The 23254-nt window shown below is 38.1% G+C and overlaps 1 protein-coding gene across 5 annotated transcripts; it reads left to right on the forward strand.

Annotated features, from left to right (window-relative positions):
• Positions 1 to 2594: 2594 nt before the first annotated feature.
• Positions 2595 to 16692, forward strand: LOC113116353 (myocardin-like). 5 transcript variants are annotated; one of them, XM_026284465.1, is made up of 15 exons: positions 2595 to 2921; positions 4271 to 4426; positions 8085 to 8141; positions 8354 to 8409; positions 9024 to 9090; positions 9546 to 9656; positions 10689 to 10867; positions 11430 to 11570; positions 11711 to 12015; positions 12736 to 12874; positions 13341 to 13778; positions 13935 to 14048; positions 14166 to 14303; positions 14444 to 14498; positions 14700 to 16692. In XM_026284465.1, the coding sequence occupies exons 2-15, from the start codon at positions 4372 to 4374 to the stop codon at positions 15122 to 15124; spliced, it is 2280 nt and encodes a 759-aa protein (XP_026140250.1). In that variant the 5' UTR covers positions 2595 to 2921; positions 4271 to 4371; the 3' UTR covers positions 15125 to 16692. The 5 variants fall into 5 exon arrangements, with proteins under 5 accessions (XP_026140250.1, XP_026140251.1, XP_026140249.1 ...); XM_026284464.1 differs by having other exon boundaries at positions 2597 to 2921; positions 11427 to 11570; XM_026284466.1 differs by lacking the exon at positions 8085 to 8141 and having other exon boundaries at positions 2596 to 2921; positions 11427 to 11570.
• The last annotated feature ends 6562 nt before the right edge of the window (positions 16693 to 23254 follow it).

Below are 23254 nucleotides of genomic sequence, written 5' to 3' on the forward strand. Positions count from 1 at the left end.
ACTCCCACAATCAAGCTGACAGCAGGTGTATATAAGTGTTGAGTGCGAATGTGTGTGTTTGTGTTTGTGTGTGTGTGAGAGCAAGAAAGAGAGGAACTGTAAGAAATGTAGGAGACTTGCTCTTTTCTGTGAGACTATGTGCTTGTCACATTGATGGCTGGTACTTGCCATTATGTGCAAAAAAATCAGTCTCAGTGTATACCTGCAATAGTCTCTTCAAATGGATTCTCAGGCAGTATGATGTGAAAGAATTTCCAGATAATATAATTTCGGACACAATGCAAATGGTTTGTTGGCAAGGGGAGGCTTGCTTTAGTGTGGCAATGAAATGCTTGGGGAAAGGCGTTTTTTATTATGCAGGGCATGGATATATTCTGAGATGCAGATGGGTTTCTGAGGCATGATGGGTTAGGAGCTCTGCAGTTGAGTGTTGTTAGCATAGCAGTGGCGATAAGAAGCTGCATGATTGGATGAACGGCCTGAATGACTTGCTGTAGATGGAGATGATTAGTGTTTCGAGCACAGAGACGTGTAGTGATGTGGGAACTGAATGAGGAGTGTGAGCATTTTTACATGTAGGAAAGCACAATGTAGGACAGAACTTAGCATAATATGTTATTACTAATTTATGCCACCAGATGGCAAACTCACTCCAAGTTATGCATGGCCTCATCAACCTGAAGTCAATAAATTGAACTGTGTACAGTAATTAGCCTTGCAACATTTAGAGTTGTCCATTTTTAGCACAGTGGTTCTCAACTAATGGGGCACAATATGTTGGCCTGATGAAGGCAATTTATAAAATGCACCTAACTATATGATCATGTATACTGTTAGCCTGGTAACATTGCTAATGCTAATACAATATTTGACCCTTTTTAAAAAATCAAATTAAGCCCAAGTCATGTAAATAGTGCTGTTGATTGTTAATACATGTTAATGTTTGATTTTTAAGCATATCCCTGTTTACACGTGTACAATACACAATTCTGGTAATGTGTATTTGATGTACATTGTTTAAAAAAAAATGTCCTGAAGTCCATTTTGCACTGTTTGTTTTAAATGCATTTTTGTTTATTACCTTTATTAGGACAGAACAGTAATATGGACAGGAAGAGAAAGGGTGATGGGATAAGGTAAGGCCTGAAAGCTGGGACTCTAACTCGGGATGCCTGAAGCACAATAGCACTAAATGTCACCCCTCTGCCCACGTGACTATTGGCGCAGACTTCACTGCTTTTGGAATGTTTCATATTTATATTTATATATATATTTATTTAATGCAGATTAGCGGAATCATTTTGCAATGATAGTTTTGACAAGATTAGCAGTTTTAACCTATTTTCTGCACATCAATTGCCTGAAGAATGGCATGAGATGATAGAGGTTCCCACCTTGTGTGCACAGATATTTGTCATTTTGACATTCTTTCTTGCATCTATCAAAGCCACTGAGAAACATGGCATCATTAGAATGTAGGCCCATAGAATGTGTTGTTGTTTCAGTTAAGCTACTCATGCTGTGACACAAAATGACACAAGCTAATTAAGGTGAGTAGGGAGGGATGACAAGCGAGTGACAAAGACGGACAGTAACAGGTGCTAATCATAGAGAGGTTCCCAAAAGGGGGGCTCAGTGGAATCACTTTTCCCCCAGTAGTACCTCATGGCATCATTTGTGCGTCACACATAATAAAGGGATCCATTTTTTTCAATTTTGTCATTCAAAGCCTTCATGCTCATAATGGTTCCTATAGTTATATTCAGTTGTAAGGTTGAGACAATTCAGATGGCTAATACTGGCTTTAACAGCTGCTCAGTGCTGCCATGATCAGAATTCCTGTGTCTCTCTTCTATCTTCTTCATGTCTGTCTCAGCCATGTTGTTGTGCACTCAACTTGTATCTCTTGTTTTGGACCATTTTGCCTTTTTTCCGTCTCTTGTATCCCTTGCTGTCTGTCTCTGACCTGCTGATACAGCAGCACACACCGACCTGTCTGTCAAAGCCACCAAACAGGTGGTGCAGTAATGACCTCCCTTACCCAACCCCCTCCACTCCCCCCAGCTCCTGTCACTTACTCATAAGCCAATATATTTGCATGTTTGTGGATTTCAATTGAATACATTGGCTACTGTGGCATGTTTTATGTCATATGTATCTTTATAGATAAAAGTAGAGAATTTTTAGAGAGTAGAGTATTAGAGATTTTTTGTGTGTGTGTATGTGCTAATGCATTCCATACCTCACCTTATTAAAATACATGCATCTCAACCACAATAAAAAAAAAAAATGTTTTAAGTACAAATTTAAAATTGAAGGCAGCGAATTACAGTTCCTTTCTGATCCAGCAGAGTTTTTTTTTTTCTAGCTTCTATACAGTATATGATGAGCCGCTGAAGGTCACCAGCTTTTACAAAATTCTACAGGTAGCTTTTGGGGAAGGTCTGGCATTGTCACTCCTGAGAAAGAGATAAAGAGGATATAGGGAACACCACAAGTTACCCACCCAGTAGTGTCACCCTCAATGAATCTATCACCAAATGTGTGTGTGTGAGGATCCTGAGGGGGTAGGGGCAGGGTGTCAGGGTCCTCTTTTGATAGCCCAACACAGTTGGCTCAACTCCTATGTGTGGGGGTAGAGAGAGAGAGAGAGAGAGAGAGAGAGAACGAGGTGTACAGGGTGAATTCTGAGGAAGAGGAAGAAACAGAGGGCCCTTTTCTCCCTAGATTCACTTGTGGAAGGGAATTAACAAACAGGCGATAAGAAGATAAGGAACAACCTTGTCATTGAGCGTTGCTTCGGTTTAACGTGCATCAAGTTCTGCCCTCGTTCTCCACCTCGATCACAAATCTCTCTCTCTCTCCACTTTAATCTCTGTTCAACGCCACTCTGACAAAACTCGGGGGAGTTCAGTCTGACTGTGAGTATTCATTTCCATTCATCCTATTGTGTTTATACATTTATCTATGAATATATATGTTCTTTTGTGAAGGCATCTGGGTGCTTATGTCTGTAAAGACTTTGACACTAGAAGTTTCTGTGATCTTCATCTAAGGCCAATTTGTTGCTTCAGTACTTGTAGTCAGTGGGTGCAGTTCTGATTATCACTGAAGAGAGATGTACAGTTTGAAAAAACATTGAAGTACTTGAAATCCAGCCCTAGGGCACATATATAAAACCAATTATTTCTGTAACTCAAGCCTCTGTACATGCACTTACTCTCATCTGCTCCAACAGGCCACTTTATCCTTGGCTAGTTGAGCAAAAATCCCTCCCACTTGAATAGTTAAAAAAAAAGATAGTTCATCCAAAAATGAAAACTTTATCATTATTTACTCACCCTCATGTTGTTTCAAACCTGTATGACTTACTTTCATCTGTGGAACACACACACCCAAATGTTATTTTGTATGTACTAGTCATTATTTCTTTTATTAAACAGTGTTTCAAGATTAAAGGGAAAGTAAACCCAAAAATGAAAATTATCATCATTTACTTACCGTCATATCATTCTTTTGTTGAGCGATTTATGCCCCTCCATTGTCGATTTTCCAGGTCCATTCCACTAAAACTGTAACACTTCAAGAAGCAATCCTTATGAGTCAAAGTAATCCTTATGAATCAGATGAACCAAAGTCTTGTGCATATGGGACGAGATGAAAGAAAAATGAGAATTTTCATTTTTGTGTGAACTAACACTTTAAAGCTTCAAAAAGGGTTTGAAAGCACTATAGAAGTATTGCATATCCCATCTCATCTGCACTGTATTCCAAGTCTTCTAAAGCCGTGTGATAGCTTTGTTTGTGGAACAGACCAAACTGGACCATTATTCAATCCTCTGTTGAACTCTGATTCATGGACAACTCATTGTGAATCAGTCTGGCTCAAAAGAATGATTTGTGTATGAATCGTGCCACGGACTGCTAGGGTGGACATTGTTTTCTTGAAAATCACATGGCTTCAGAAGGCTTGTAATACAGTGCAATGGCCACTCGTATGGTGTTTCTGCTTTCTGTTTTAAGCTTGAAAGCTCTAGTCACTATTCGTTGCATAAAGAAAGAAGGAAATCTGCTGTGTTTTATTAAGCGGTGGTGTTTACTGCCTCTTAGTTTAGCAGAATAGCGTTAGATTCCGATTCCTCCTGTTTCTGTCAGTCATACACAGACAACACCAGTTGCTTGTGTTCCTGTGTTTTTTCCTCTCTGTCTTGATGGCAAATAGGATACGTTCAGGCCTGCTGTGACTCCCCTTTGCTTTCCTTTTCTTCAGTGAGAGGAAAGGGCATTAGAAACCATCATAAGTATCTGCCCTGCAGGAGGAAGACGTATCTTTAAAGCCCCCACCCCTTCTTCCCCTGCTGTCTCTCCAATATGACCTTGCTGGCGTCTGAGAGGTCACTGCTCATCCGCAATAAGTTTCGCTCAGGTAAGAACAAAGGAAGGAACACAATCTGTATTCAAGCTGGTTTTGAAAGCCTATATGTGTAGCTGTCTGTCCACTCTGGTTGGTGATGTGAGTCCTGATGATGCTCCTAGTGGCTATTTTGATGATGGAGTCTGAAAATCTGTGCAGCTTGGAAACCTAGGTGAATGTAGCTGGTCTTCCAGAGTACAGTGTTGGGGGTAATGCATTGCAATTTAGTTAAGTTACATAATCAGATTACTTTTTAAGTAACTAGTAAAGTTACGCATTACTTTTAAATGTATAAGAAAATATGTATAAGTTACTTTTTCAAATGAGTATGGCAAGTTTCTTTGTTTTCCAAATTAGTCACTGACACCTTTCCTGGCCCCGTGTTGAGAGAAATGGGGAGTAGCAGAGGCAGAAGCACTTCCATCAGGTTAAGGCTTATTAATTTAACCTTTGTTGTGAAAGTGCCTGTACAGTTGCCAAAAATATCAACTTTGGGTTTTTTGTTAAGAAAGATTTTCAAGTCTAGCTTAGGTGACTAAAAGTAACATCCACAACATGCTGCTGTGAGCATGTAAAAAATACTGATCTATACAGGTGGAGCTGGGGAAGATGGAGGGTTTCTGAAGTACGTTGCTACTGCTAAAGCTAACACCAGCCAAGTATTTTAATGTTTAACAGCCAGCTCATTGGCTACCAATACATGAGAGAACCAGTCAGCTGTTTCATGTGATAATGATGTAATTATGTCATACTGAGTTAGATCTATTGGACTGCGCCATCTAGAGTTTCATGCCAGAACTTTGCATTTACTGCTAATTCAGTTTATATGAATTTCAATTGATTATCATTGGAATTTAAAAGCATTCTCTAATGAATTCTGAATGGCTGATGTGATATGGACCTCCAAATTTTACCAACCAACCCATCTTCATGAGGTTCCACAATATCTCATACTTCCCCATATTGTACAAATGTGGCCAGCAGAACGGTCCTCCCTGAAGGACATGTGGACAGTGGACAGATTGTCTTTGTTGGTTCCCATCTGTGGTTGGAACCCCTTCAAAAGCGCTGCCCTCTCTTCTTGGGTTCCCTATAAACATCCTGCTGGCAAGATTCTCAGACAAATGTCCAGCAGCACTCTTTGGTAATGACAAGACTCTGCCATCAAAAATGCATTGAATTGAATCTTTAAAAAAAAAAAAAAAAAAAACAGTACAGCTAGTATTCAAAAAAAGGGACTGTCATTTTTAAAAGGAAGATCACATCCATGGACAGCAAGAAAAATGTAATGCAATCTTGTTCTGCTCTGGTACTGATCCTGAAATCAGCTGTGACCTTGGATAGACAAAGATGGCTGCCTGTCTGACAAATCCATGGTGTAAACAAAGAGTAAATGAATAAAACAGATTTGGAAAACAATGTAACTTTTAAGATTTCTAACTAAATTTTAAGGTCAATTATTTCATATGGGCTTTAAATTAGTCTTTATGCTTTAACAATTCATCATCATAAACAAAACTGAGGTAATTTGGCAATATTTTTATATTTATAAATCTATGTTTATGAAACAGACATATTTAAATTATTATATATCTTTTTCATTATTTCTTTACAGTCTGTATCGATTTTTTTGCAAGATATAATGCATCTTCTTGTATTTGTATGTAATGATCAGCATTTTTTAAGAATACAGACTTTTTAGAAAATCACTATATAGTAGCAATATATATAAAAAAAAATATATATACTTAAATCTTACCCTGTGTTGTTTTCATTTCTAAACACTGAAGTTTGTTTGAAAAATATTTGATTTAAAATTGTATTTGATTGTTTGTTCTTTTTTAATATCACACTTGAAAAGTTCCAACAAATCTGAAACATATCAACTAAATAGCTATCCTGAGAAATAACCCTGGTCTCTGTGGCAGCCTTATTGCAGATTTTTTTCTTTTTATCTTTCAGGATTAAATGAAAAACCTAATTGTAACACAATAAAACTACAGACACACACACACACACACACAGATGTATTATTATTATATTATTCAGGTTGTGAATCCAAAAGGCAAGCTGTTAAAATGAATAATCAAAAACATTTCTAAGATGCCAGTGATAATGTTAAACAAATGCATAAATTAGAAAAAGGGTACAAAACCATATCCCAGAGTCTGGGTGTCTCAGGGGACACAGGGACACTTTTGGCTCAATTATCAGGAAACGGAGGCTTCATCACACCGCCCAGACTCTGCCTTAGAAAAGGTCAACCTCTAAACTTTCTGCACAAATAAGAAGGATACTTACAGAAGCTCCAGAGAAGCCAACAATCACTTTGAAAGAGTTCAGTAGCTGAGAATGGAGTAAAAAATTTTTTGCACTTTTTAATGTAGAGAAATACTGCAAAAGGAACTGCTGAAAGATGCCAGGACTTATGCTATGGTAATACATATTTAGCCCAAAATATATAATACATATTAATGCTGTCATTTCTGCCCAAAATAGCTTTACTCAATATCAAAATGCTGGGATCAAATATGCAGTTAATGGTTTGAGTGAAGTGTTGAACTTCAGAATGTTTTAGTATTTGGTTGTTCTTGGTTTGTTCATTTTAGTGTAACTTTTCTTCGTTGTACATTATTAGATTATATGTTGGAAATTTTCCCAGATTATACAGTGAATTTAGAAAATATTAAAATATGAGGATATTTCTGAGAACATGCATGATTCATCATGAGGGAAGTAACATAAGACGTGGTAGCAATAAAAAATTTCAAACATTGTATAGAATAGTACAATCTAGTACAGCAAGGGATATACGAAATACAAAACTAATTGAATTTAAAACATAAAATATATATTAGGTTGTTTTTAATGTGTATATAATCTAGCCATTTTTGATAGTGATATACAGGTGGTACAGTAAGTAGTATATCATAAAACTTGAACTATCATTATGCATCTATGCCATTGTGTTATCAGAGCGCACCAGTCATTGTCATTACTATAAGTTGCTGTGACACTCAGTGAATTTTTTATCCCAGTATTCTAACCTGATTTGGTTTGATGCCACTCAGTATGTCATTCTCTTCCAGAGTAAAGTAAAATCAGGAAGAATTTACTTAGCACGACTGACAGCGAGAGAGGGAGTGAAAGACCGAGAAAGAGAGGGAGAGAGCGAGAGAGCAGGACAGCTGGATGGGGGATGGGAAGGTGACAGAAATAGACATTCAGAGGGATAAATAGTTACCCCCCCCCCCAACTTCCTCTCACGTCCACTCTCAGATCTCAAAACTCAGCACAGAGGTGCATCATGGGATAAGCCACCATACCTCATGACTCCTCCCACCTCTGACCTAGCTGTAATTCACCTGCTGGTTCAAGCATTTGTTTGTTTGTGAAGAAATGTAGAACGTCTTTATAAGTGCCACAAACAATGTTGGTGAACAGTGTAAGTTTGCAGTGCCTAATTCATATCTATCATTTATGATCATCCGAATGGTGAAATTTACTTGCAATATATTGGGTTTACAGTCATAAATTAAGCTATATGATTCACAGAGAAAATCTGCACTTTCCTTAAGGTGGGAAACTGAGGCTTGAGAGTTTTCTGCAATACAAAAAGCATTGTAAATATTGTTTTCGGTGCATAATAATACATATACCGTATTTTCAGTTCTGCAGTTGAGAATACAGAACCGCAGACAGCAGAATGAACTTAATGCAGAGTCTGGTGAGTCTGTGTGTGTGTGTTTATTTTGATTGTGCTTAGCCACAGGCAGTCTATGAAATTTCCCTTTACGGGGCAGGAAAATCATATTAGATTTGATTCACACTTTTCAAACCCGCTGGATTGCTCTGTTTATGCATTTCAACTCTACATATTAGCTTTATAACAGCTTGTCTCCTCCTTTTGTTTATTCTCCCATTCCCTGCGCTTTATAGGTACAAAGGCCTCCGTCCCTGATAAAGTTAGGGAGAAAGAAGCCAGCAGTGGTTTGGTGAGTCATTATTTATCTGTGTCCATGGAGAAATAGTAAAATATAGATCTAGCAGCAACCAAAACTAAAATAAATGTCTCCTTGAAACAACTGATTAATTAGGGAGGAGGGGGGAGTTCCAAAATAAAACATACTAGGGTTGGATCGAATAGCTTCCTCTCTTGACACACTCCAGTAACAGTATGTGTGTGCCTTTGGTTTATCTGAAAACGGACTGACGTGAAACAGGGTGCCAGTGTAGATAAGCAAACTACTCAGTGATGCCAAAACAGTCTGATAACTGACAGGAGTTGGTCTTCAACCTCTTTAGCATAATTTAATGTTTGTAATTACATGTCTAGTTACTGTCGTAAACTATTAGTATTAGCCGTGAAACAGTGTTAGCACTGTTAATTATGTTTAGTAAGACAGTAAACAGCAGCTGGTTCAAGATAATTACTGTCAGGAGGGAAAAAAAATTCTTACAGGAGAATATTACCATCCAATTGTTTTTTTATTGTTTTTTAACAGCTTCACCTTTGTGCTATCTTTCAGTAACTATTGGAGAAATTAAGGTTTGCTGTTTTTGTTGACATTTGCTGATGTTGATTTGACTGGGCTGTTTCTCATTGCAGCGTCAGACTGAAGATGGTTCCACTCAGAAGTCGCCCCCTAGTGGTCTGACTGCTCAAACTGAACCAGGTGATGCATGATCCATGGCCATTGAGAGTTTGCCAATAGTTCCTCCTGACCTTCAGTCATAAAAGAATATCCCAGTACCAGTACTGAACAGAGCTGTAACCTTAAAGCTTTAAAGCTGGAATGAGCGGTCTGTCCTTTAGCCATGCACACATCCATCAGTCCCCATTCATCAAACAGCTCTTTGTGTTTGCAAAGTCATTCAGCTGAAGGTCCTTATGCACTTATTATCAGTAGCTTTCTGAATGAATGAAAATGGATTACCCCAACAACAAATTATTTTGTGAAAAATCGTTCATATCTGTCTTTAAAATATTCTTCCTCTTCTCCTCTCTTATTATAAAGCAGAGCAGTTGATCTGCCATTCACATTCCCCATCTTTCACCATTCATTTTGTTCTCTCTCTGATTCTAGTTTCTCATTCTCACTTTCTCTTTCCGTATGTCTCTCGCTCACAGACAGGAGTTATAGAGGAGCTCACAGGCAAAAGAAGGCCCGTCTGGCTGAGGATCTGAGTCAGCCTGGACCACTTGAACTCTTGCAGAGACATATTCTGCCTCTAGAGAACAGTGAGTCCTTGAAAATAACTGAAAACGATGCCTCACAAACTCAGCACAAACTCAAGCTAAATATGTTATATACATAGACGAACAAACACACAAGCACGCGCAGACAAACACTCTATTATAGTTTTATTACTACTTATTACTATTTTTTTTATACTTTTTTTATTTTTTATTTATTCATATATAAATTCTTGTAGTTGTAACATGGTTAACATGTTAACAGTCAGTTGCTTTTTAAACAGAAAATTAAATAATGTTAGCAGAATTTACATGGTTCAGCTATTTGTGTGACAGTATATACACATGTATATACAGATACACAGTAAAGACAACAGACAGAGGTAAATGAACAGTAACAAAGAGTCACAGTATATAAAAATTACAAAAACAAAACATGGAATATTTCAGAGTAAAGGCTAAGCTTGAAGGTTAATTAGTTAGCGATATATGCTAAACTTGTATGCTAAGTGGTTATTTTGTAAACATAAGCCAACCAAAACAAAAAAGAAATTAAATTTCACAGTTTATAGTTTGGGTTATGTAGTATTATATGTAACATAATTTAAAAGTCATAATAAATTAATATATATATTAATTTAGAGGTTTAATATATATATATATATATATATATATATGCATTGCTATTACAGATAAAGTTTCAATTATCTACTTTCATCAGTGGTTTAACCATTAATTTTATGTAGATACCAGAACCATTTTTGTGTGTGTGTGTGTGTGCACAGAAAAATAATTACTTCATTCGACAATTTCTTCTCTTCTTTGGAATGACATTAGGGTGAGTATGACAAAATTTACATTTTTGGGTAAACTATCCCTTACGCTTGTGGACATTTTCAATCTGGCCCCCTCTCTTCCTCCCACTTTGCTTAGAAACTTATCAATGAATACTTCTGACAAGGTATCATTGTTTAAACAAACCTTGTATTACAGTTACATATTTCCACAAATAGCAGCATTTAACGTACATAGAGAATTGTTCAGAAAAGCCAACATTTCTATTTTCCTTTGCCTCAGCTGCTTCATTGCCATCAGATGTCTTTGAAGATGACAACTACTCGTCTGCCTCTGCATCTCCCGAGCAACTCGGGATGCACCAGTCTCCTGGCTTATCATCATCACCTGGGCAAGGAGGTGACCAATCGCTGAGTGATGTGTCATCGGTTGCTACGCCCATCAGCTTAAACAGTGTACAGGTATAAGAGGCATAAAACACCTACTGTACACAATATTAGGCTGTGCTCACACTAGCCAATCTTAACCAAGCCAGAGTGCGTTTGAACACTAAAACCCATCGCTCCAGACTTCCACTTGGGCACGGTTCATTTAGAAGTCCCTGGCCTGGTTGGAAGAGATGGGCCAGAGCACAGTTCAGTTGCACTCGCAGTACGCATGTAGTGTGAGCGCTAAATAGCTTCTATTTGTGTGATGTACTGTCATCATTATGACCACAAACATATAATATTACTACTACACTACATTTTTCAATTAATTTAATTGACTAAAGTATATTTATAATATAAAAAAAGTAGTGAGCAATTTTGTGAACAATGTGGCACTATCAAAATAATTCTAGTATGCTACCAGCCTAACATACAGCAGCAGCATTGGGTTAGTCAGTGATATGAGATTGAGTACCATCTGTCCTGTGCTACTAGTAACGAAGACATTACGCATTACACGTTTACATTCAGGTTAAAAGCTGGAAAATTGTTGTTTTCGAATTTTCACCAAAATCAACTCATCTTTCAAAAGCAGTGTAGATTGGCATTGCTCCCGGGAACCGAGGGCATCAGCCAACCAATGACCATGACTGTAACAGGGTCAAACTCCATATCAACAACTGGGAGACCCAAAGGGATGTACATGCCCTCCCAGACACCACCACTGCTGCCAAAGGTACGCACTCATACAGAGATGTGAATAAATGATTCGATTAACTCATCGCCTCATTGCATTCCTCATTATTTCTCTCATCCACTTGCTCATATCATTCTTCGAAATTATATTGCTCCCATTCTCTCTTCGTATGCCTCAAGACAGCACAGCCTTCAGCTCCACCTTCTCATTCCATTCTGGGTGGGTCCTTAACTTCATCCCGCCCTCCGCGGCCACGAAAGCCTCGCGATTCAAAACCTAAAATGAGGAAGTTGAAATATCATCAGTACATTCCCCCAGATCAAAGGACTGGGACTGGAAGCGGAGCAGGAAGTGCTTCACAAAAGAATAATAGTAGTCAGTCTCCGCCCACTGACTCCTCTCACTCCCACCTCTTGCAAAAACAACAGGTGTTCTTACAACTACAAATTCTTAACCAGCAACAACAGCTCCCTGTGACAAACAGGTAAACCTGCAAACAAGCACTAAAGAAGTAAACATGATTAGTACAACTAAGTCCGGGTTCACGTGTAAAGTTTTTGCAGATTCAGGTATTAACACATTGACATCTCAAGAGAAAGCCATGGCACATCAAGAACATCATTCTTTTATGTCTGTAATGTGTATTTTACTCAGTTGATCCCCCAGGTAGATGAGATTACACAGGTTGTTCCAATCACAACAACCTCACTCTGAAACATATGCCTTCCTATTGAAAGTAGATGCATAATAAATAAGATGTAAACAAATATGGATGTAGAGAAGCTGCCTGCCATAGTTGATGGTGCAGCTCTGGCATCATAGTCTGATGGTAAAATATTAGTCTGTAAACATCAAATAAATTGTGAAATCAACTCCCAACACTTGAACTCCAAAAATCTCCAGGCTGGCTCTAATGGGAGACAACTAGCACAGACTTACCTCAACTGCAAATCGAGGCGAAAGTCAGGGCTACAGTTGAGTAGTGCAATTCAGTCCTGTGTGATGAAAGACTGATGTTTTTACACTATAATGATAAATCTTTTGCGATCATGACATTTTTCCCAGGCAGCAAAATCATAGTAAAAATTGTACAGTGCAAACCTGGCTTTAGAGATGCTAGTCTGTGTAAATGCTAAAAATCTACTTAAAGATAGTTATCCCAAAAGACTAATTTTTATACTCATATTATACATCCAAACAATAGTGAGAACCATCTGAAGATTTCTGGAACTACGCCTCAAAGTTCCCCTAAATCTGGAACACCATCAACAAACCCGTCTACTCCTGATACAAGTCCCATTCACCAGGCAGAGTTACTGCCCTTAAACCTTGATGACTTAACAGTAAGAATCTCATTAAGATGACTCACTCTAGATCAGGGGTGTCCAATTCTACTCTTGGAGGTTTACTTTTTCTGCAGATTTCAATTCCAACACACCTGCCTTTTATTTTTAAGTAGGATAAATCCGAATTGTCCTAGCTTCCCTATCAGGCAATGACTTACACATAAAGATACTTCCAAAAACTGAAGGGACTGCAGTAGACAGGATATCACAATAAATTGTTTTTAGATATGCCTTTTTGCCTTCCTACCTCCTTACTTTTCAGCTCTCAGACACAACCGTAATCCTGAACACCTTGATTACCGAGTTCAAGTGTGTTAGATTAGGGTTGGAACTAAACTCTGCAGGACAGGGGCATTCCAGGAGTAGGTTTGGATACCCCTGCTTTAGATTTTCTGGTTATCATAAACTATTTGTAAGAACAAGCTTTGTACAAAACATTGAATTTATTTGTTCTCCTTCTCAGGTGTCAGTTCTTCGGCAGCAGTTGCGGAAACGTGGACTCCCAGTTTCTGGCACTAAGCCTGCATTATTAGAGAGACTTCGTCCTTTCCAGATGCCTCGTCCCTCATTAACACCTGCGCCGCTTTGCCAGCTAGGGGCCAAGCTAGAGTCAACCCACCCTGCCAGCCTCAAACAACTCCCTACCAGCTTAGACCCCTCCGCCAACCCTGCACCAATGTACATCAACCCTTCGGGTTTAGCAGAGCAAAGCCTAGGTAGTGATAGTTACCTCACTTCTCCTTCATCTGCTGGCTCCAGCCCAAACTTACATAGATCCTCCCCTCCAATGCCCTCTGGTACTACTTGGAGGCCAGGCCAGGCAGTAGATGAACTTAGTGTGGAGCTGGAAATGAGAGAGAGGATTAGGAGCAGACCAAGAGGAGGAGCAAAGGACACTCAGGTGTGTTTGAATACTTGGCTAAGAGGTGAAGTTTTTGCAATTTGTAGCATTTCTTAATATTGGAACTTTTTATTTTCTTTATTTGTGGTGGCTCTATTTAGTTACAAGTACTTTTTGCATTTAATGTACTATTTCATTTCTTCTGTTTTCCTCCAGCTGTGTGAAAGTTCCCTTCATCCCTTCCTGCAACAGGAGACAGGATGCACCAGAGGGAAACCAGACACAGGTGGACAGGAACTGCTCTTTTCGTACTGTGCTGGTGATGGAAAAGTATGCACTTTGAGTATTTAGTAAGACAGAATGGGGACATAGTATATCAACATATATATATTTCACCATTTCACATCAAACAAGAAAGTAATTCTTTGTATTTATTCCTAATATTAGGTGAACTGCTGCCAGCTTTGTGATGTGATTGGTCAAGACTTCGATTTGCCCATGCAGATCACTGCCAGTCCAGCACAAGCATCACCCACTGTTCGGAGTCTGGAAGAGGAACTACAGGAGGCCATTCAAAGAGTGCAGGTGAGTGTTTTTGAGTTTGTGTGCTGTCTGCTGTCTGACAGTTACCTATGTTATGCAGCTATTGATGTACTGATTGCTGTTAATCAACAATGAGCACTGAGCGTTCGACTTCTTGTCCACTCTTTCTTTCACCATGTAAGATGGACCCTAATCAATCCATAGATGACATTTTGGACGAGACTATTAGTTGTTCAGGTGAGTGATATTTGACTAGAGCCAGCTGAAGCTTTTTATGACAGAGGAAGCAAATATATTGCTTACTAATGGCAAAACAGGTACTAAGCTGTCATTTTAGGTTGGCCAGGCTACTGCTGCTCACACTTTGCAAATAGGTTATATCCAATTAACATTTCAAACACCATGAATTCACCATCAAATCATGTCTTTATATTTCAGATAACTCTTCACTGGTCACAGACTTCCAGTCAGCCACTACCATCCTTTCAGGCTCTTCCCCTGCCCCACAGCCTGACCAATCACAGTCCACCAAGCGCCAAAAAGACTACAACTTCCTGTCCTCTCCTCTGTGCTCTTCGCTTCTTTTAGAGCTTCCTCCCTCACCTAACAATGGTCCACCCCTCAGTTCAACACCAGCTCCCCTCCCTCCTCCCCCCATCTGCACCACTCCACCATCCAGCTCACTGTCCAGGAAAAGAAGGTCAGAGGTTCCTGATTTTGACCCCGCTGATTGGCTGGAGTCCTTGACCTCTGGCCTCCAACCGCTCACGCCCCCCTCCGCCCCATTTCTAGAGAGCAATTTTGGCCTTGACTCAGACCTGAACGTCAACAGAGTCCTTGACCTGATGGTGGAGCAATGGTGAGGAAGGGGGCGTAATGTGTGTCTGTATGTGCGTAAGGCTAATTGGATGCATGATTGGAAATTAACCACCTTTCAAATCGTCTGCCCTCAAGAGAAGTCTCCCTTATCCTTTCAGTCGTTCCCCTGTTTTTGCATCCATTCATCTCTGTCAATTGATGTGACCAAACAGATCTGACTGGTGTTGACTGCTAACCTCTACTCCACGCAATGTCGAGAGAAAGAGGGAAATGGAAAAACAGATATGCTTTGGTAACTCATACAGAAAGATCCACAAAGAGCATGTGCACATACGCCACACTTTCACAATGACTTGTATTTTTTTTATAAAAGCTTAAAAGAGAAAAAAGAATATATTATGCAAAAACGCGGGTTTTCCCATTGATTTGCCTCTTGCTTCAGCGCCAGACAAACTGTCGGCATGTGGCAAGTGTGTGGAGCAGTGGGAGCTTCAAACAATCTGTGTGTATTTGCAGGGAAGTGTATGCGCTCCCTGTATGTGTGAGTATGCTTCTCTTGGCTGCTTTATCTGCGTGTGTGTGTTTGTGTTGGTGCAAACACGCTTGCCAGCATATTCTGTATTTATAATTTCAATGCACCATAAATGAGGTGCCTAAAGCATCCATATGCACTTGTTTCTGTTTATACTGGTGTACATTTTTCCATTTAGTGTTGAGTTATGTTATGCTTTGTCTGGACTACTGCATTATGGGACTGATGTTCACTCAAAACCATTGACCCAACAACCAATCCTCTAAAGATTTTGGGGCAGAATAACTCATGCTACCTTTAGGCACCAATATAGTACAAATTAATGCTGGTCTGAGGCCAGTATGCACCTTCAGCGGGATTGAAACCACAAATTAGGTTGGGACCTTAGGAGAAAATGTGTTTTAAAAAAGCCTAACGTAATTAAATCAGAAAATCTAAAGGCTTTTGAGCTGATTGAGCTGGCTTTTTCAGCCTGCCCAGAAAACACTGTGTGAAGTTAAAGAAGTCATCTCTCAACCGTTACTCTTTAAATTTTCTTAATGGTACCCGTATAACATCTTCTACCATTGTTGTTTAACAGACATTTGGCTTTTTGACTGGCCATTGCTTTTATGCATTTCTCTGGACAATGCAGTACATTACTCAGTGCAATATGCTTCCAAGAAAGGGCACAGGAAAACAAGACATTTAAATGTCCAAAGAAAGTGAAACGTGAACTCTTTATTCTGTCCTAGTCTTATATGTGAAAGTGTATGTGTAAAAAGGACAATGTGTTTGATAATCAAATATATTGCCCTGAGTTCAGTATGCAGACAGGTGCTGGAGAATCGCAGCATTTGTACAGCTGGACTTTGTTCTCAAATGAGGTTTTTTTATGTAACCCTAAATCAATAGGTTTTTTTTTTAATGTAACCCTAAATCATTTGTTTCTAAGCCGCATGACCAACCAACCAACCAAAAAACTAACTAGTATTTGATCTGATATATTTATTGAGTAATTTATTAAAGCTCTGTCAACTATCCATGTACAAGTCATATATTAAACTTAAAATAGTATAATTAAAGTCTTAATTGATTTCCCACCTGTGTCTGTTTCATTTTTTGTTTGTGCAGTAAAAGCATTTAAAAGGGATAGTACACTCCAAAATGAAAATTGCCTTATTAATTTCTCATCCTCATGGCGTTTCAAATGCGTAAGAACTTTGTTCATCTTCAGAACACAAATTAAGATATTTCTGATAAAATCTGAGAGCTCTCTGATCCTGCACAGACAGCAGCAGAACTGACCCGTTCAAGGTCCAGAAAGGTAGTAAGGACATCATTAAAATAATCCATGTCCACAACAGTGGTTCAACTGTAATTTTATGAACCTACGAGAATATTTGCATCAGCAGCAACACGCATGCATTGTGGTATTCTCCTGAGCATGGGGCGAAGATTGACAAAGAAGAGAAGAAATTGTCCAATAAAGTCGTTATTTTTTTCTTTGAGCACAAAAAGTGTTCTCGTAGCTTCATAAAATTACAGTTGATCCACAGATGTCACATGGAATATTTGAACAATGTCCTTACTATCTTTCTGGGCCTTGAACGTGTCAGTTGCGCTGCTGTCTGTGCAGGTTCAGAAAGCTCTCGGATTTCATCAAAAATATCTTAATTTGTGTTCCGAAGATGAACAAAATTCTTATGTATTTGAAATGACACGAGAGTGAGTAATTAATGACAGAATTTTCATTTTTGGGTGAACTATCCCTTTAAGATATCTGATGAATTCAGTTTTAACAGAAATTCTCTAAGACTTATTATTAAATATCTTTGGTAAATTTAGTATATCTTTTATGAAATTACTCTAAGCTGTCATGGTGATCACTGAGCTTTCATTTTATTTTAAACATCCCTTAGGCTGCCTCAGTGAATCATTTCACTGCCCATAATGTTCCTGTAGTGTGGTGTCAGCAATAAAGTCCTTCTACGCAGTTTCAGTCTAGCCGCCTTTGCTCATGCTAGAAATGTGCTGAGCCTCTGTGATGTTCATTTAACTTCCAACATTTTAAATCTGCATTTGTAGACATTTGGAACTTAGCTGGAGCTTGATTGCTTTTCTGTCTAGATCATGGTTAGTGTTAAACTACTCTGTAAATCATTTGAGCAGAGATGCTTTTTGAAGATGCTGGTTGGTAAAAATTAAACATACATCAGGCAACCCTTTTGAAAAACCCTTCACATAGATTTGAAACACTTCACACCAATCATATTAATTCATACCAACTGATTAGCTATTCAGTGATCCTAATAAATACTGTTTTCACAACCATGCATTATTCATGTGTTACCTTTCACAAAGCTGAATTTCAGCTTCTCTGTGCTTTAATTACTTGAATGTATTAATTAGATCGCTCAGAATGTTTGACACGGGGTGTGAGCTCACTAACACAACATGACAAATTCAATATACATCTTGATCAAAGAAAATATGTCAAATTGTTGGCAGCTTATAAGAAGCATTGACTGATAATATTATGATTTATTATAGGTAAGAATCTGTGTCCTTTTTTGGTAGGATCCAATATTCATTACTTTGCAGCATATTGATTTAAAAAAAACATAGTTTTATATTTTATTACACAGCTTTCTGTAATACTTGAATTTGTTTGGTCAGTCATAGCATTGAGTTGTCAGATTTTTCTCTATAATACTGATATCAACATATCACTCTTTTCATACCATTGCCACTTAAAATAGGTTTCAAAATGGTTTCTACAGCTACCAACTGAATTAAAAATGCAATATTAATTATAGGATAAACAGGGTTTTGCAAATGATAACCATTTAGCTGTTTAACTGTCCAATGGTGAAAATAGAGTATAGCTTTAAATTAAAGTTATGCATTTAGCAGACACTTTTATCCAAAGCGATTTACAGTACATTCATGCAAACATTTTTCTTTTTAGCTAATATGTGTTCTCTGGGAATTGAACCCACAACCTTATGAGCCACAGGAACACTTTAGTGTTTGACCTCTTGACAGACTATATTCTTTAGTAGAATCTTTAGGTCTACACGTAAGATAATTTTAAAGTCATGATTTCATATTCATTGGTATTAGCCATACTGTGCATTAAACCTTAAAAAGCACTGATACTCATGTCTGACATGTCTGTCTGTAATAGTGACTTTAAAAATGAGTGTTGAAAGAGAAGCCTTTCCTCAAATTTCACAGCATGGAAACACCTCTTGCAATTACCAACAAATTCAGTCTGACATACTCAGGCAAATTCATCAAATTAAGATGAATAACGTAGTACAGGGATTTTGTTTTTGAGCTGTATTTGAAAAGTCGGAGCTTCAGAGAGATGACAGGCTTTTAAACACGTGAGCAGTGCAAAACGAAGATAACCATCAAACAAGCAGTCTAATCCAACATAAATCAAGCATGCATTCATCCGTCTACATACTGAAGGCCTTGCACAAGCCAATCCAGCGATTTAACGCTCTGCTCACGTGAATGGTATGTAATGAGTTTCCGAATAATGACTTCTGCTGTCACGGATAACCAGCTTTCTTCCTTGGTGCTGAGTTTTACTCACGCTTCATGGAAATTAACAACTAAAAGGGACATTTTATGTGTAAAGCAGCCAAGTAGAGTCGAGGTGGGGTCTGTGTGCGTGTTTTGTATTTTAGTTCTTACCCTGCATGGACCCCCCGGGACCCACAGTGGGTGATTAGATCACTGGAAGAAGGTCAGGTTAGTTCGATAGCACACGAGACCCTGATCAAACCCCCTCAGGTGCACGAGTGGAAGGAGCGTTTAATTGCTTGGATTTGAAGCAACTCAGACACTTGTAGCATGGTTTTCAGGGGTCCAGTAAAGAACAACATGGGTCCATAGAATGTTATTTAAAACAAATAGAAATGTAATTATATATACACTATAGCTGGCAGTCAAGTGTTGGAATAATGATATATTTTAAATGTTTTTAAAGAAAAATGGATGCATTTATGATCAAAGCACCTTCTGAAATTATTCTAATATACTAATTTGGTGCTCAAGAAACATTTCTTATTATGCTTTTTCTTATTTTCAGCACTGATGATAATAAGAAATGTTTCTTAACAGCATATTAAAATGATTTCTGAAGGATCATGTGACACTTAATCATATTAAGTATATCTTTCCAATCAGCCAATCACATGACACCAATTTGGTGCACTTAGGCATGTATAAATGGTCAAGATCAAGTTCAAACATCAGAATGGGGAAGAATGGGGGTTTAAGTGACAAGGACTTAATTAAGTGATGTTAGACGGCTGGTCTGAATATTTCAAAATCTGCTCATCAACAGGAATTTTCATGCGCAACCTTCTCTACGGATTTCAGAGACTGATTTGAAAATATCCAGTGAGCAGCAGTTCTGTGGGCGAAAATCCCTTGTTGATGCCAGAGGTCAGAGGAGAATGGCCAGACTGGTTTGAGCTGAGAAAAAGGCATACTCAAATAACCAATCCTACAAATGAAGTATGAGGAGCATCTCTGAATGCACAACAAAGGCTCACCAAAGAAGATTGGGAAAAGGTTTCCTGGTCTGATGATTCTTGATTTTTGCTGAGACATTCGGATCTGAACATCAGTTAAATTCCACAGCCTACCTCAGTATTGTTGTCTCCATCCCTTTATGACAACAGTGTACCATCTTGTGATGGCTACTTCCAGCAGGATAAAACACTAACATAAGTAAGTAAGTAAGTAAGTAAGTACATTTTATTTATATAGCACATTTAAACACAGCATAGCTGACCAAAGTGCTGAACAGAGTATTAAAAAAATAAAATAAAAATAAAATAAGAATAACACAACATGAAAGACAATATAATAAAAACACAATACTAAGATTAGATTAAAACGCCTGAGAGAAAATATATGTTTTCAACCTCTTTTTAAAAATGATAATAGAAGGTGCAAGGTGAATATCCAGTGGCAGCTGATTCCATAAGCGAGGGGCAGCAACTGAAAAAGCTCTGTCGCCCTTGGTTTTTAAATGTGATCGAGGGACATATAAAAGATACTGATCAGCAGACCTTAAGGATCTACTAGATGAATATGGGATAATAAGATCTTTTAAATAAGAGGGGGCTTGATCATTAAGAGCTTTAAAAACAAACAAAAGAATTTTAAACTGAATTCTGAAATGGACTGGGAGCCAAAGGAGCAATGTTAAGATCATGGTGACATGGTCAAATTTCTTTGCTCTGGTTAACATCCTTGCAGCTGCATTTTGAACCACATGGAGGCGAGAAATGGTTGACCAAGGAAGGCCCAAATACAAGGAGTTGCAATAATCTAAACGTGATGTGATAAAAGCATCAATGAGCTTCTCCAAATCTTGAAATGACAAGAATGATTTAAGTTTAGAAATAATCCGTAGTTGATAAAAACTATTTTTAACAACCAAATTTATTTGCTTGGTTAAGCATAATTTAGAGTCTAAGATGACACCTAGGTTCCTAACCTGAGAAGAAACTGAGGGTAAATAATTGGCAAGTTCCTTAATAAGCTCGTTTCTCAATTTCTCAAGAAGTACATCATGATCACAGTACATTGAAGTACATTGATGCATTTTTACCAGCATCAACTGCAAGTAAAATATCATTAGATACCTTTAACAAAGCAGACTCTGTGCTGTGATAAGCAGTGAAGCCAGATTGGAAAGGTTCCAATAAATTTGCTGAATTTAAAAACAGGATCGATTGTGATTGCACAACTTTTGCTAACAACTTTGACAAGAACTTTGACATTCTCTGAGGACTGTTTTAAGCACCAGGTAATTGGCTTGTATTCATAGAGGACAACTTTGAGTACTAAATAGCACTCATCTTTAAAGGTGCGATACAGCACCTTTATCAAATAGTGCTATGTACATAGTACTTTAAGAGGAACCCCAGTCTCCACATTAAATTTTAGGTGTTATTTCAGTCTCAGATTTTTGCTATGAATTTGGCAAAAGCTTTTTTTAATCACTTTTATGCTTTGCTGAAGTCAAACATTCTTGTGTGGAATACTTCCTTATAGAGGAAATGTTTTAATGTTTTTAAATCCTCTTCCCAACTAAACTAAAAGAGAGTTAAATGGGCTTAACAGGTTCTTTATATGGTAATGGTAGTATATAGCACCTTAACCGCCCTAAAGAACCACTGAAAAACCTTTTGTGTGTGTGTGTGTGTGTGTGTACTGGCATGGCATGCAAAATACAGTATTTCTAACCGTTTTTACTGATCCATGTGAACGGCGATCATTTTGACAATGTAAATTAACATTTTCGACTGTAAATTAAACTTTTCAAGAGCACAAAGGAAAAACTTTTCAGTTCTAAGTACAATTCTTTCTTGTAAACAGACCCTTAGTAAGATTCATCCAGTAAACACAAAAACTGTGAGTATATCAATCAATCCTCCACTCAATCTCTGATTATGTTTGTGTGTGTATGAGAGGGAGAGAAACCATGAGGAGCTCATGATCCATGCTGCCTGCCTGAGCTTTTATCGATCCCTTTAGATTCTCTTACCTTGACCGATCATAATTTGTACAACTGTCGTATTCACTCCATTACACACTGAAGACAGACCACACATCAGTACTATATTAGAGCCCTGCTGGAAACTGGAGACTTTTATATATTGAATATATAAAAAACTCAGCAGTCTAGTGTGATTTTGATGATATTTTTGTTAAAACTTTGCCTTTATAAGATCTAATATAAGTTGCAGTCTAATATCTTTGAAAGGTATTTCAAGATATTTTTTTTAAATGAAGAGGAGATACAGGGGGGGGGGGGGTCTATCTAACCCTTTCTTACTGAGCAGTTAATTAAAATGTTAAATCAAAGAATGTCAGTGTGTATATATAAAAAAAAAGCCTTCTAAAATATGATTTTCTCAATTTTCGCATTGAGCATGTCCAAATTGAGGCCAGCCTCCTCCTCATAACTGACTCATATATGGAACTGTGGTAAAATTGTTGTTTTTGGAAAGGTTTATCAAATTATGAATACCCAGGCTGCGTTCCAGGAGATAAATAGATACATTTATATATTCAAGAGCTCATCATGCATGTATTATGTAAATGAAAGTTGCTATCTGATCTGCCAGCACCTCGCAACCACCTCACATTACTGCCATTTTCAGAGAAAGTGCAATAATGGTTATTTGTCGTGTTAAACAGCTTCTTTTCAGCTGTCTATGGGCCGTGTTACTGTGTCTTTCCCTAATGGTCAAAAGTCTCAGAGAGTCCATTTATAAATCAGCCACTAAAGGTAAAAGAATTGATGGGTTAGTTATAATAACCAATTAGAACAGTGCTGGAAAACCCAAAGCAATTACACTCTTAATCAGCTGCTCTCCCTGATCCTCAGTTCCTCTCAGGTTGATGAGTCATCAGCACCATTGTAAAGAAGTGGCCCATGGGGGAATGAGCTGCCCTGACCTCCACTGACACTGATAAACACACAGAGGCAGACTGGAGACTGGTTCAACTAACATTTAGTTTCTACGTCTGCAACTCCATCGTCTGTAACAGGATTTTTCCCCTTTGTGTGACTTATATGTGTCTGCTATAAATTAACTAAGAAATTTACTGTACTTTGGATGGA

Source organism: Carassius auratus, chromosome 16 (assembly GCF_003368295.1).
Source record: "Carassius auratus strain Wakin chromosome 16, ASM336829v1, whole genome shotgun sequence".
Lineage (NCBI taxonomy): Eukaryota > Metazoa > Chordata > Actinopteri > Cypriniformes > Cyprinidae > Carassius > Carassius auratus.

Excerpts from the sequence above, each read along its gene's own strand:
- LOC113116353 (XM_026284464.1), top strand. The coding sequence starts at position 4,372 with ATGACCTTGCTGGCGTCTGAGAGGTCACTGCTCATCCGCAATAAGTTT. Across the intron at positions 12,875-13,340 it reads TAAACCTTGATGACTTAACA|GTGTCAGTTCTTCGGCAGCA; the intron begins GTAAGAATCTCA and ends TCTCCTTCTCAG. Across the intron at positions 14,049-14,165 it reads ACTGTGCTGGTGATGGAAAA|GTGAACTGCTGCCAGCTTTG; the intron begins GTATGCACTTTG and ends TCCTAATATTAG.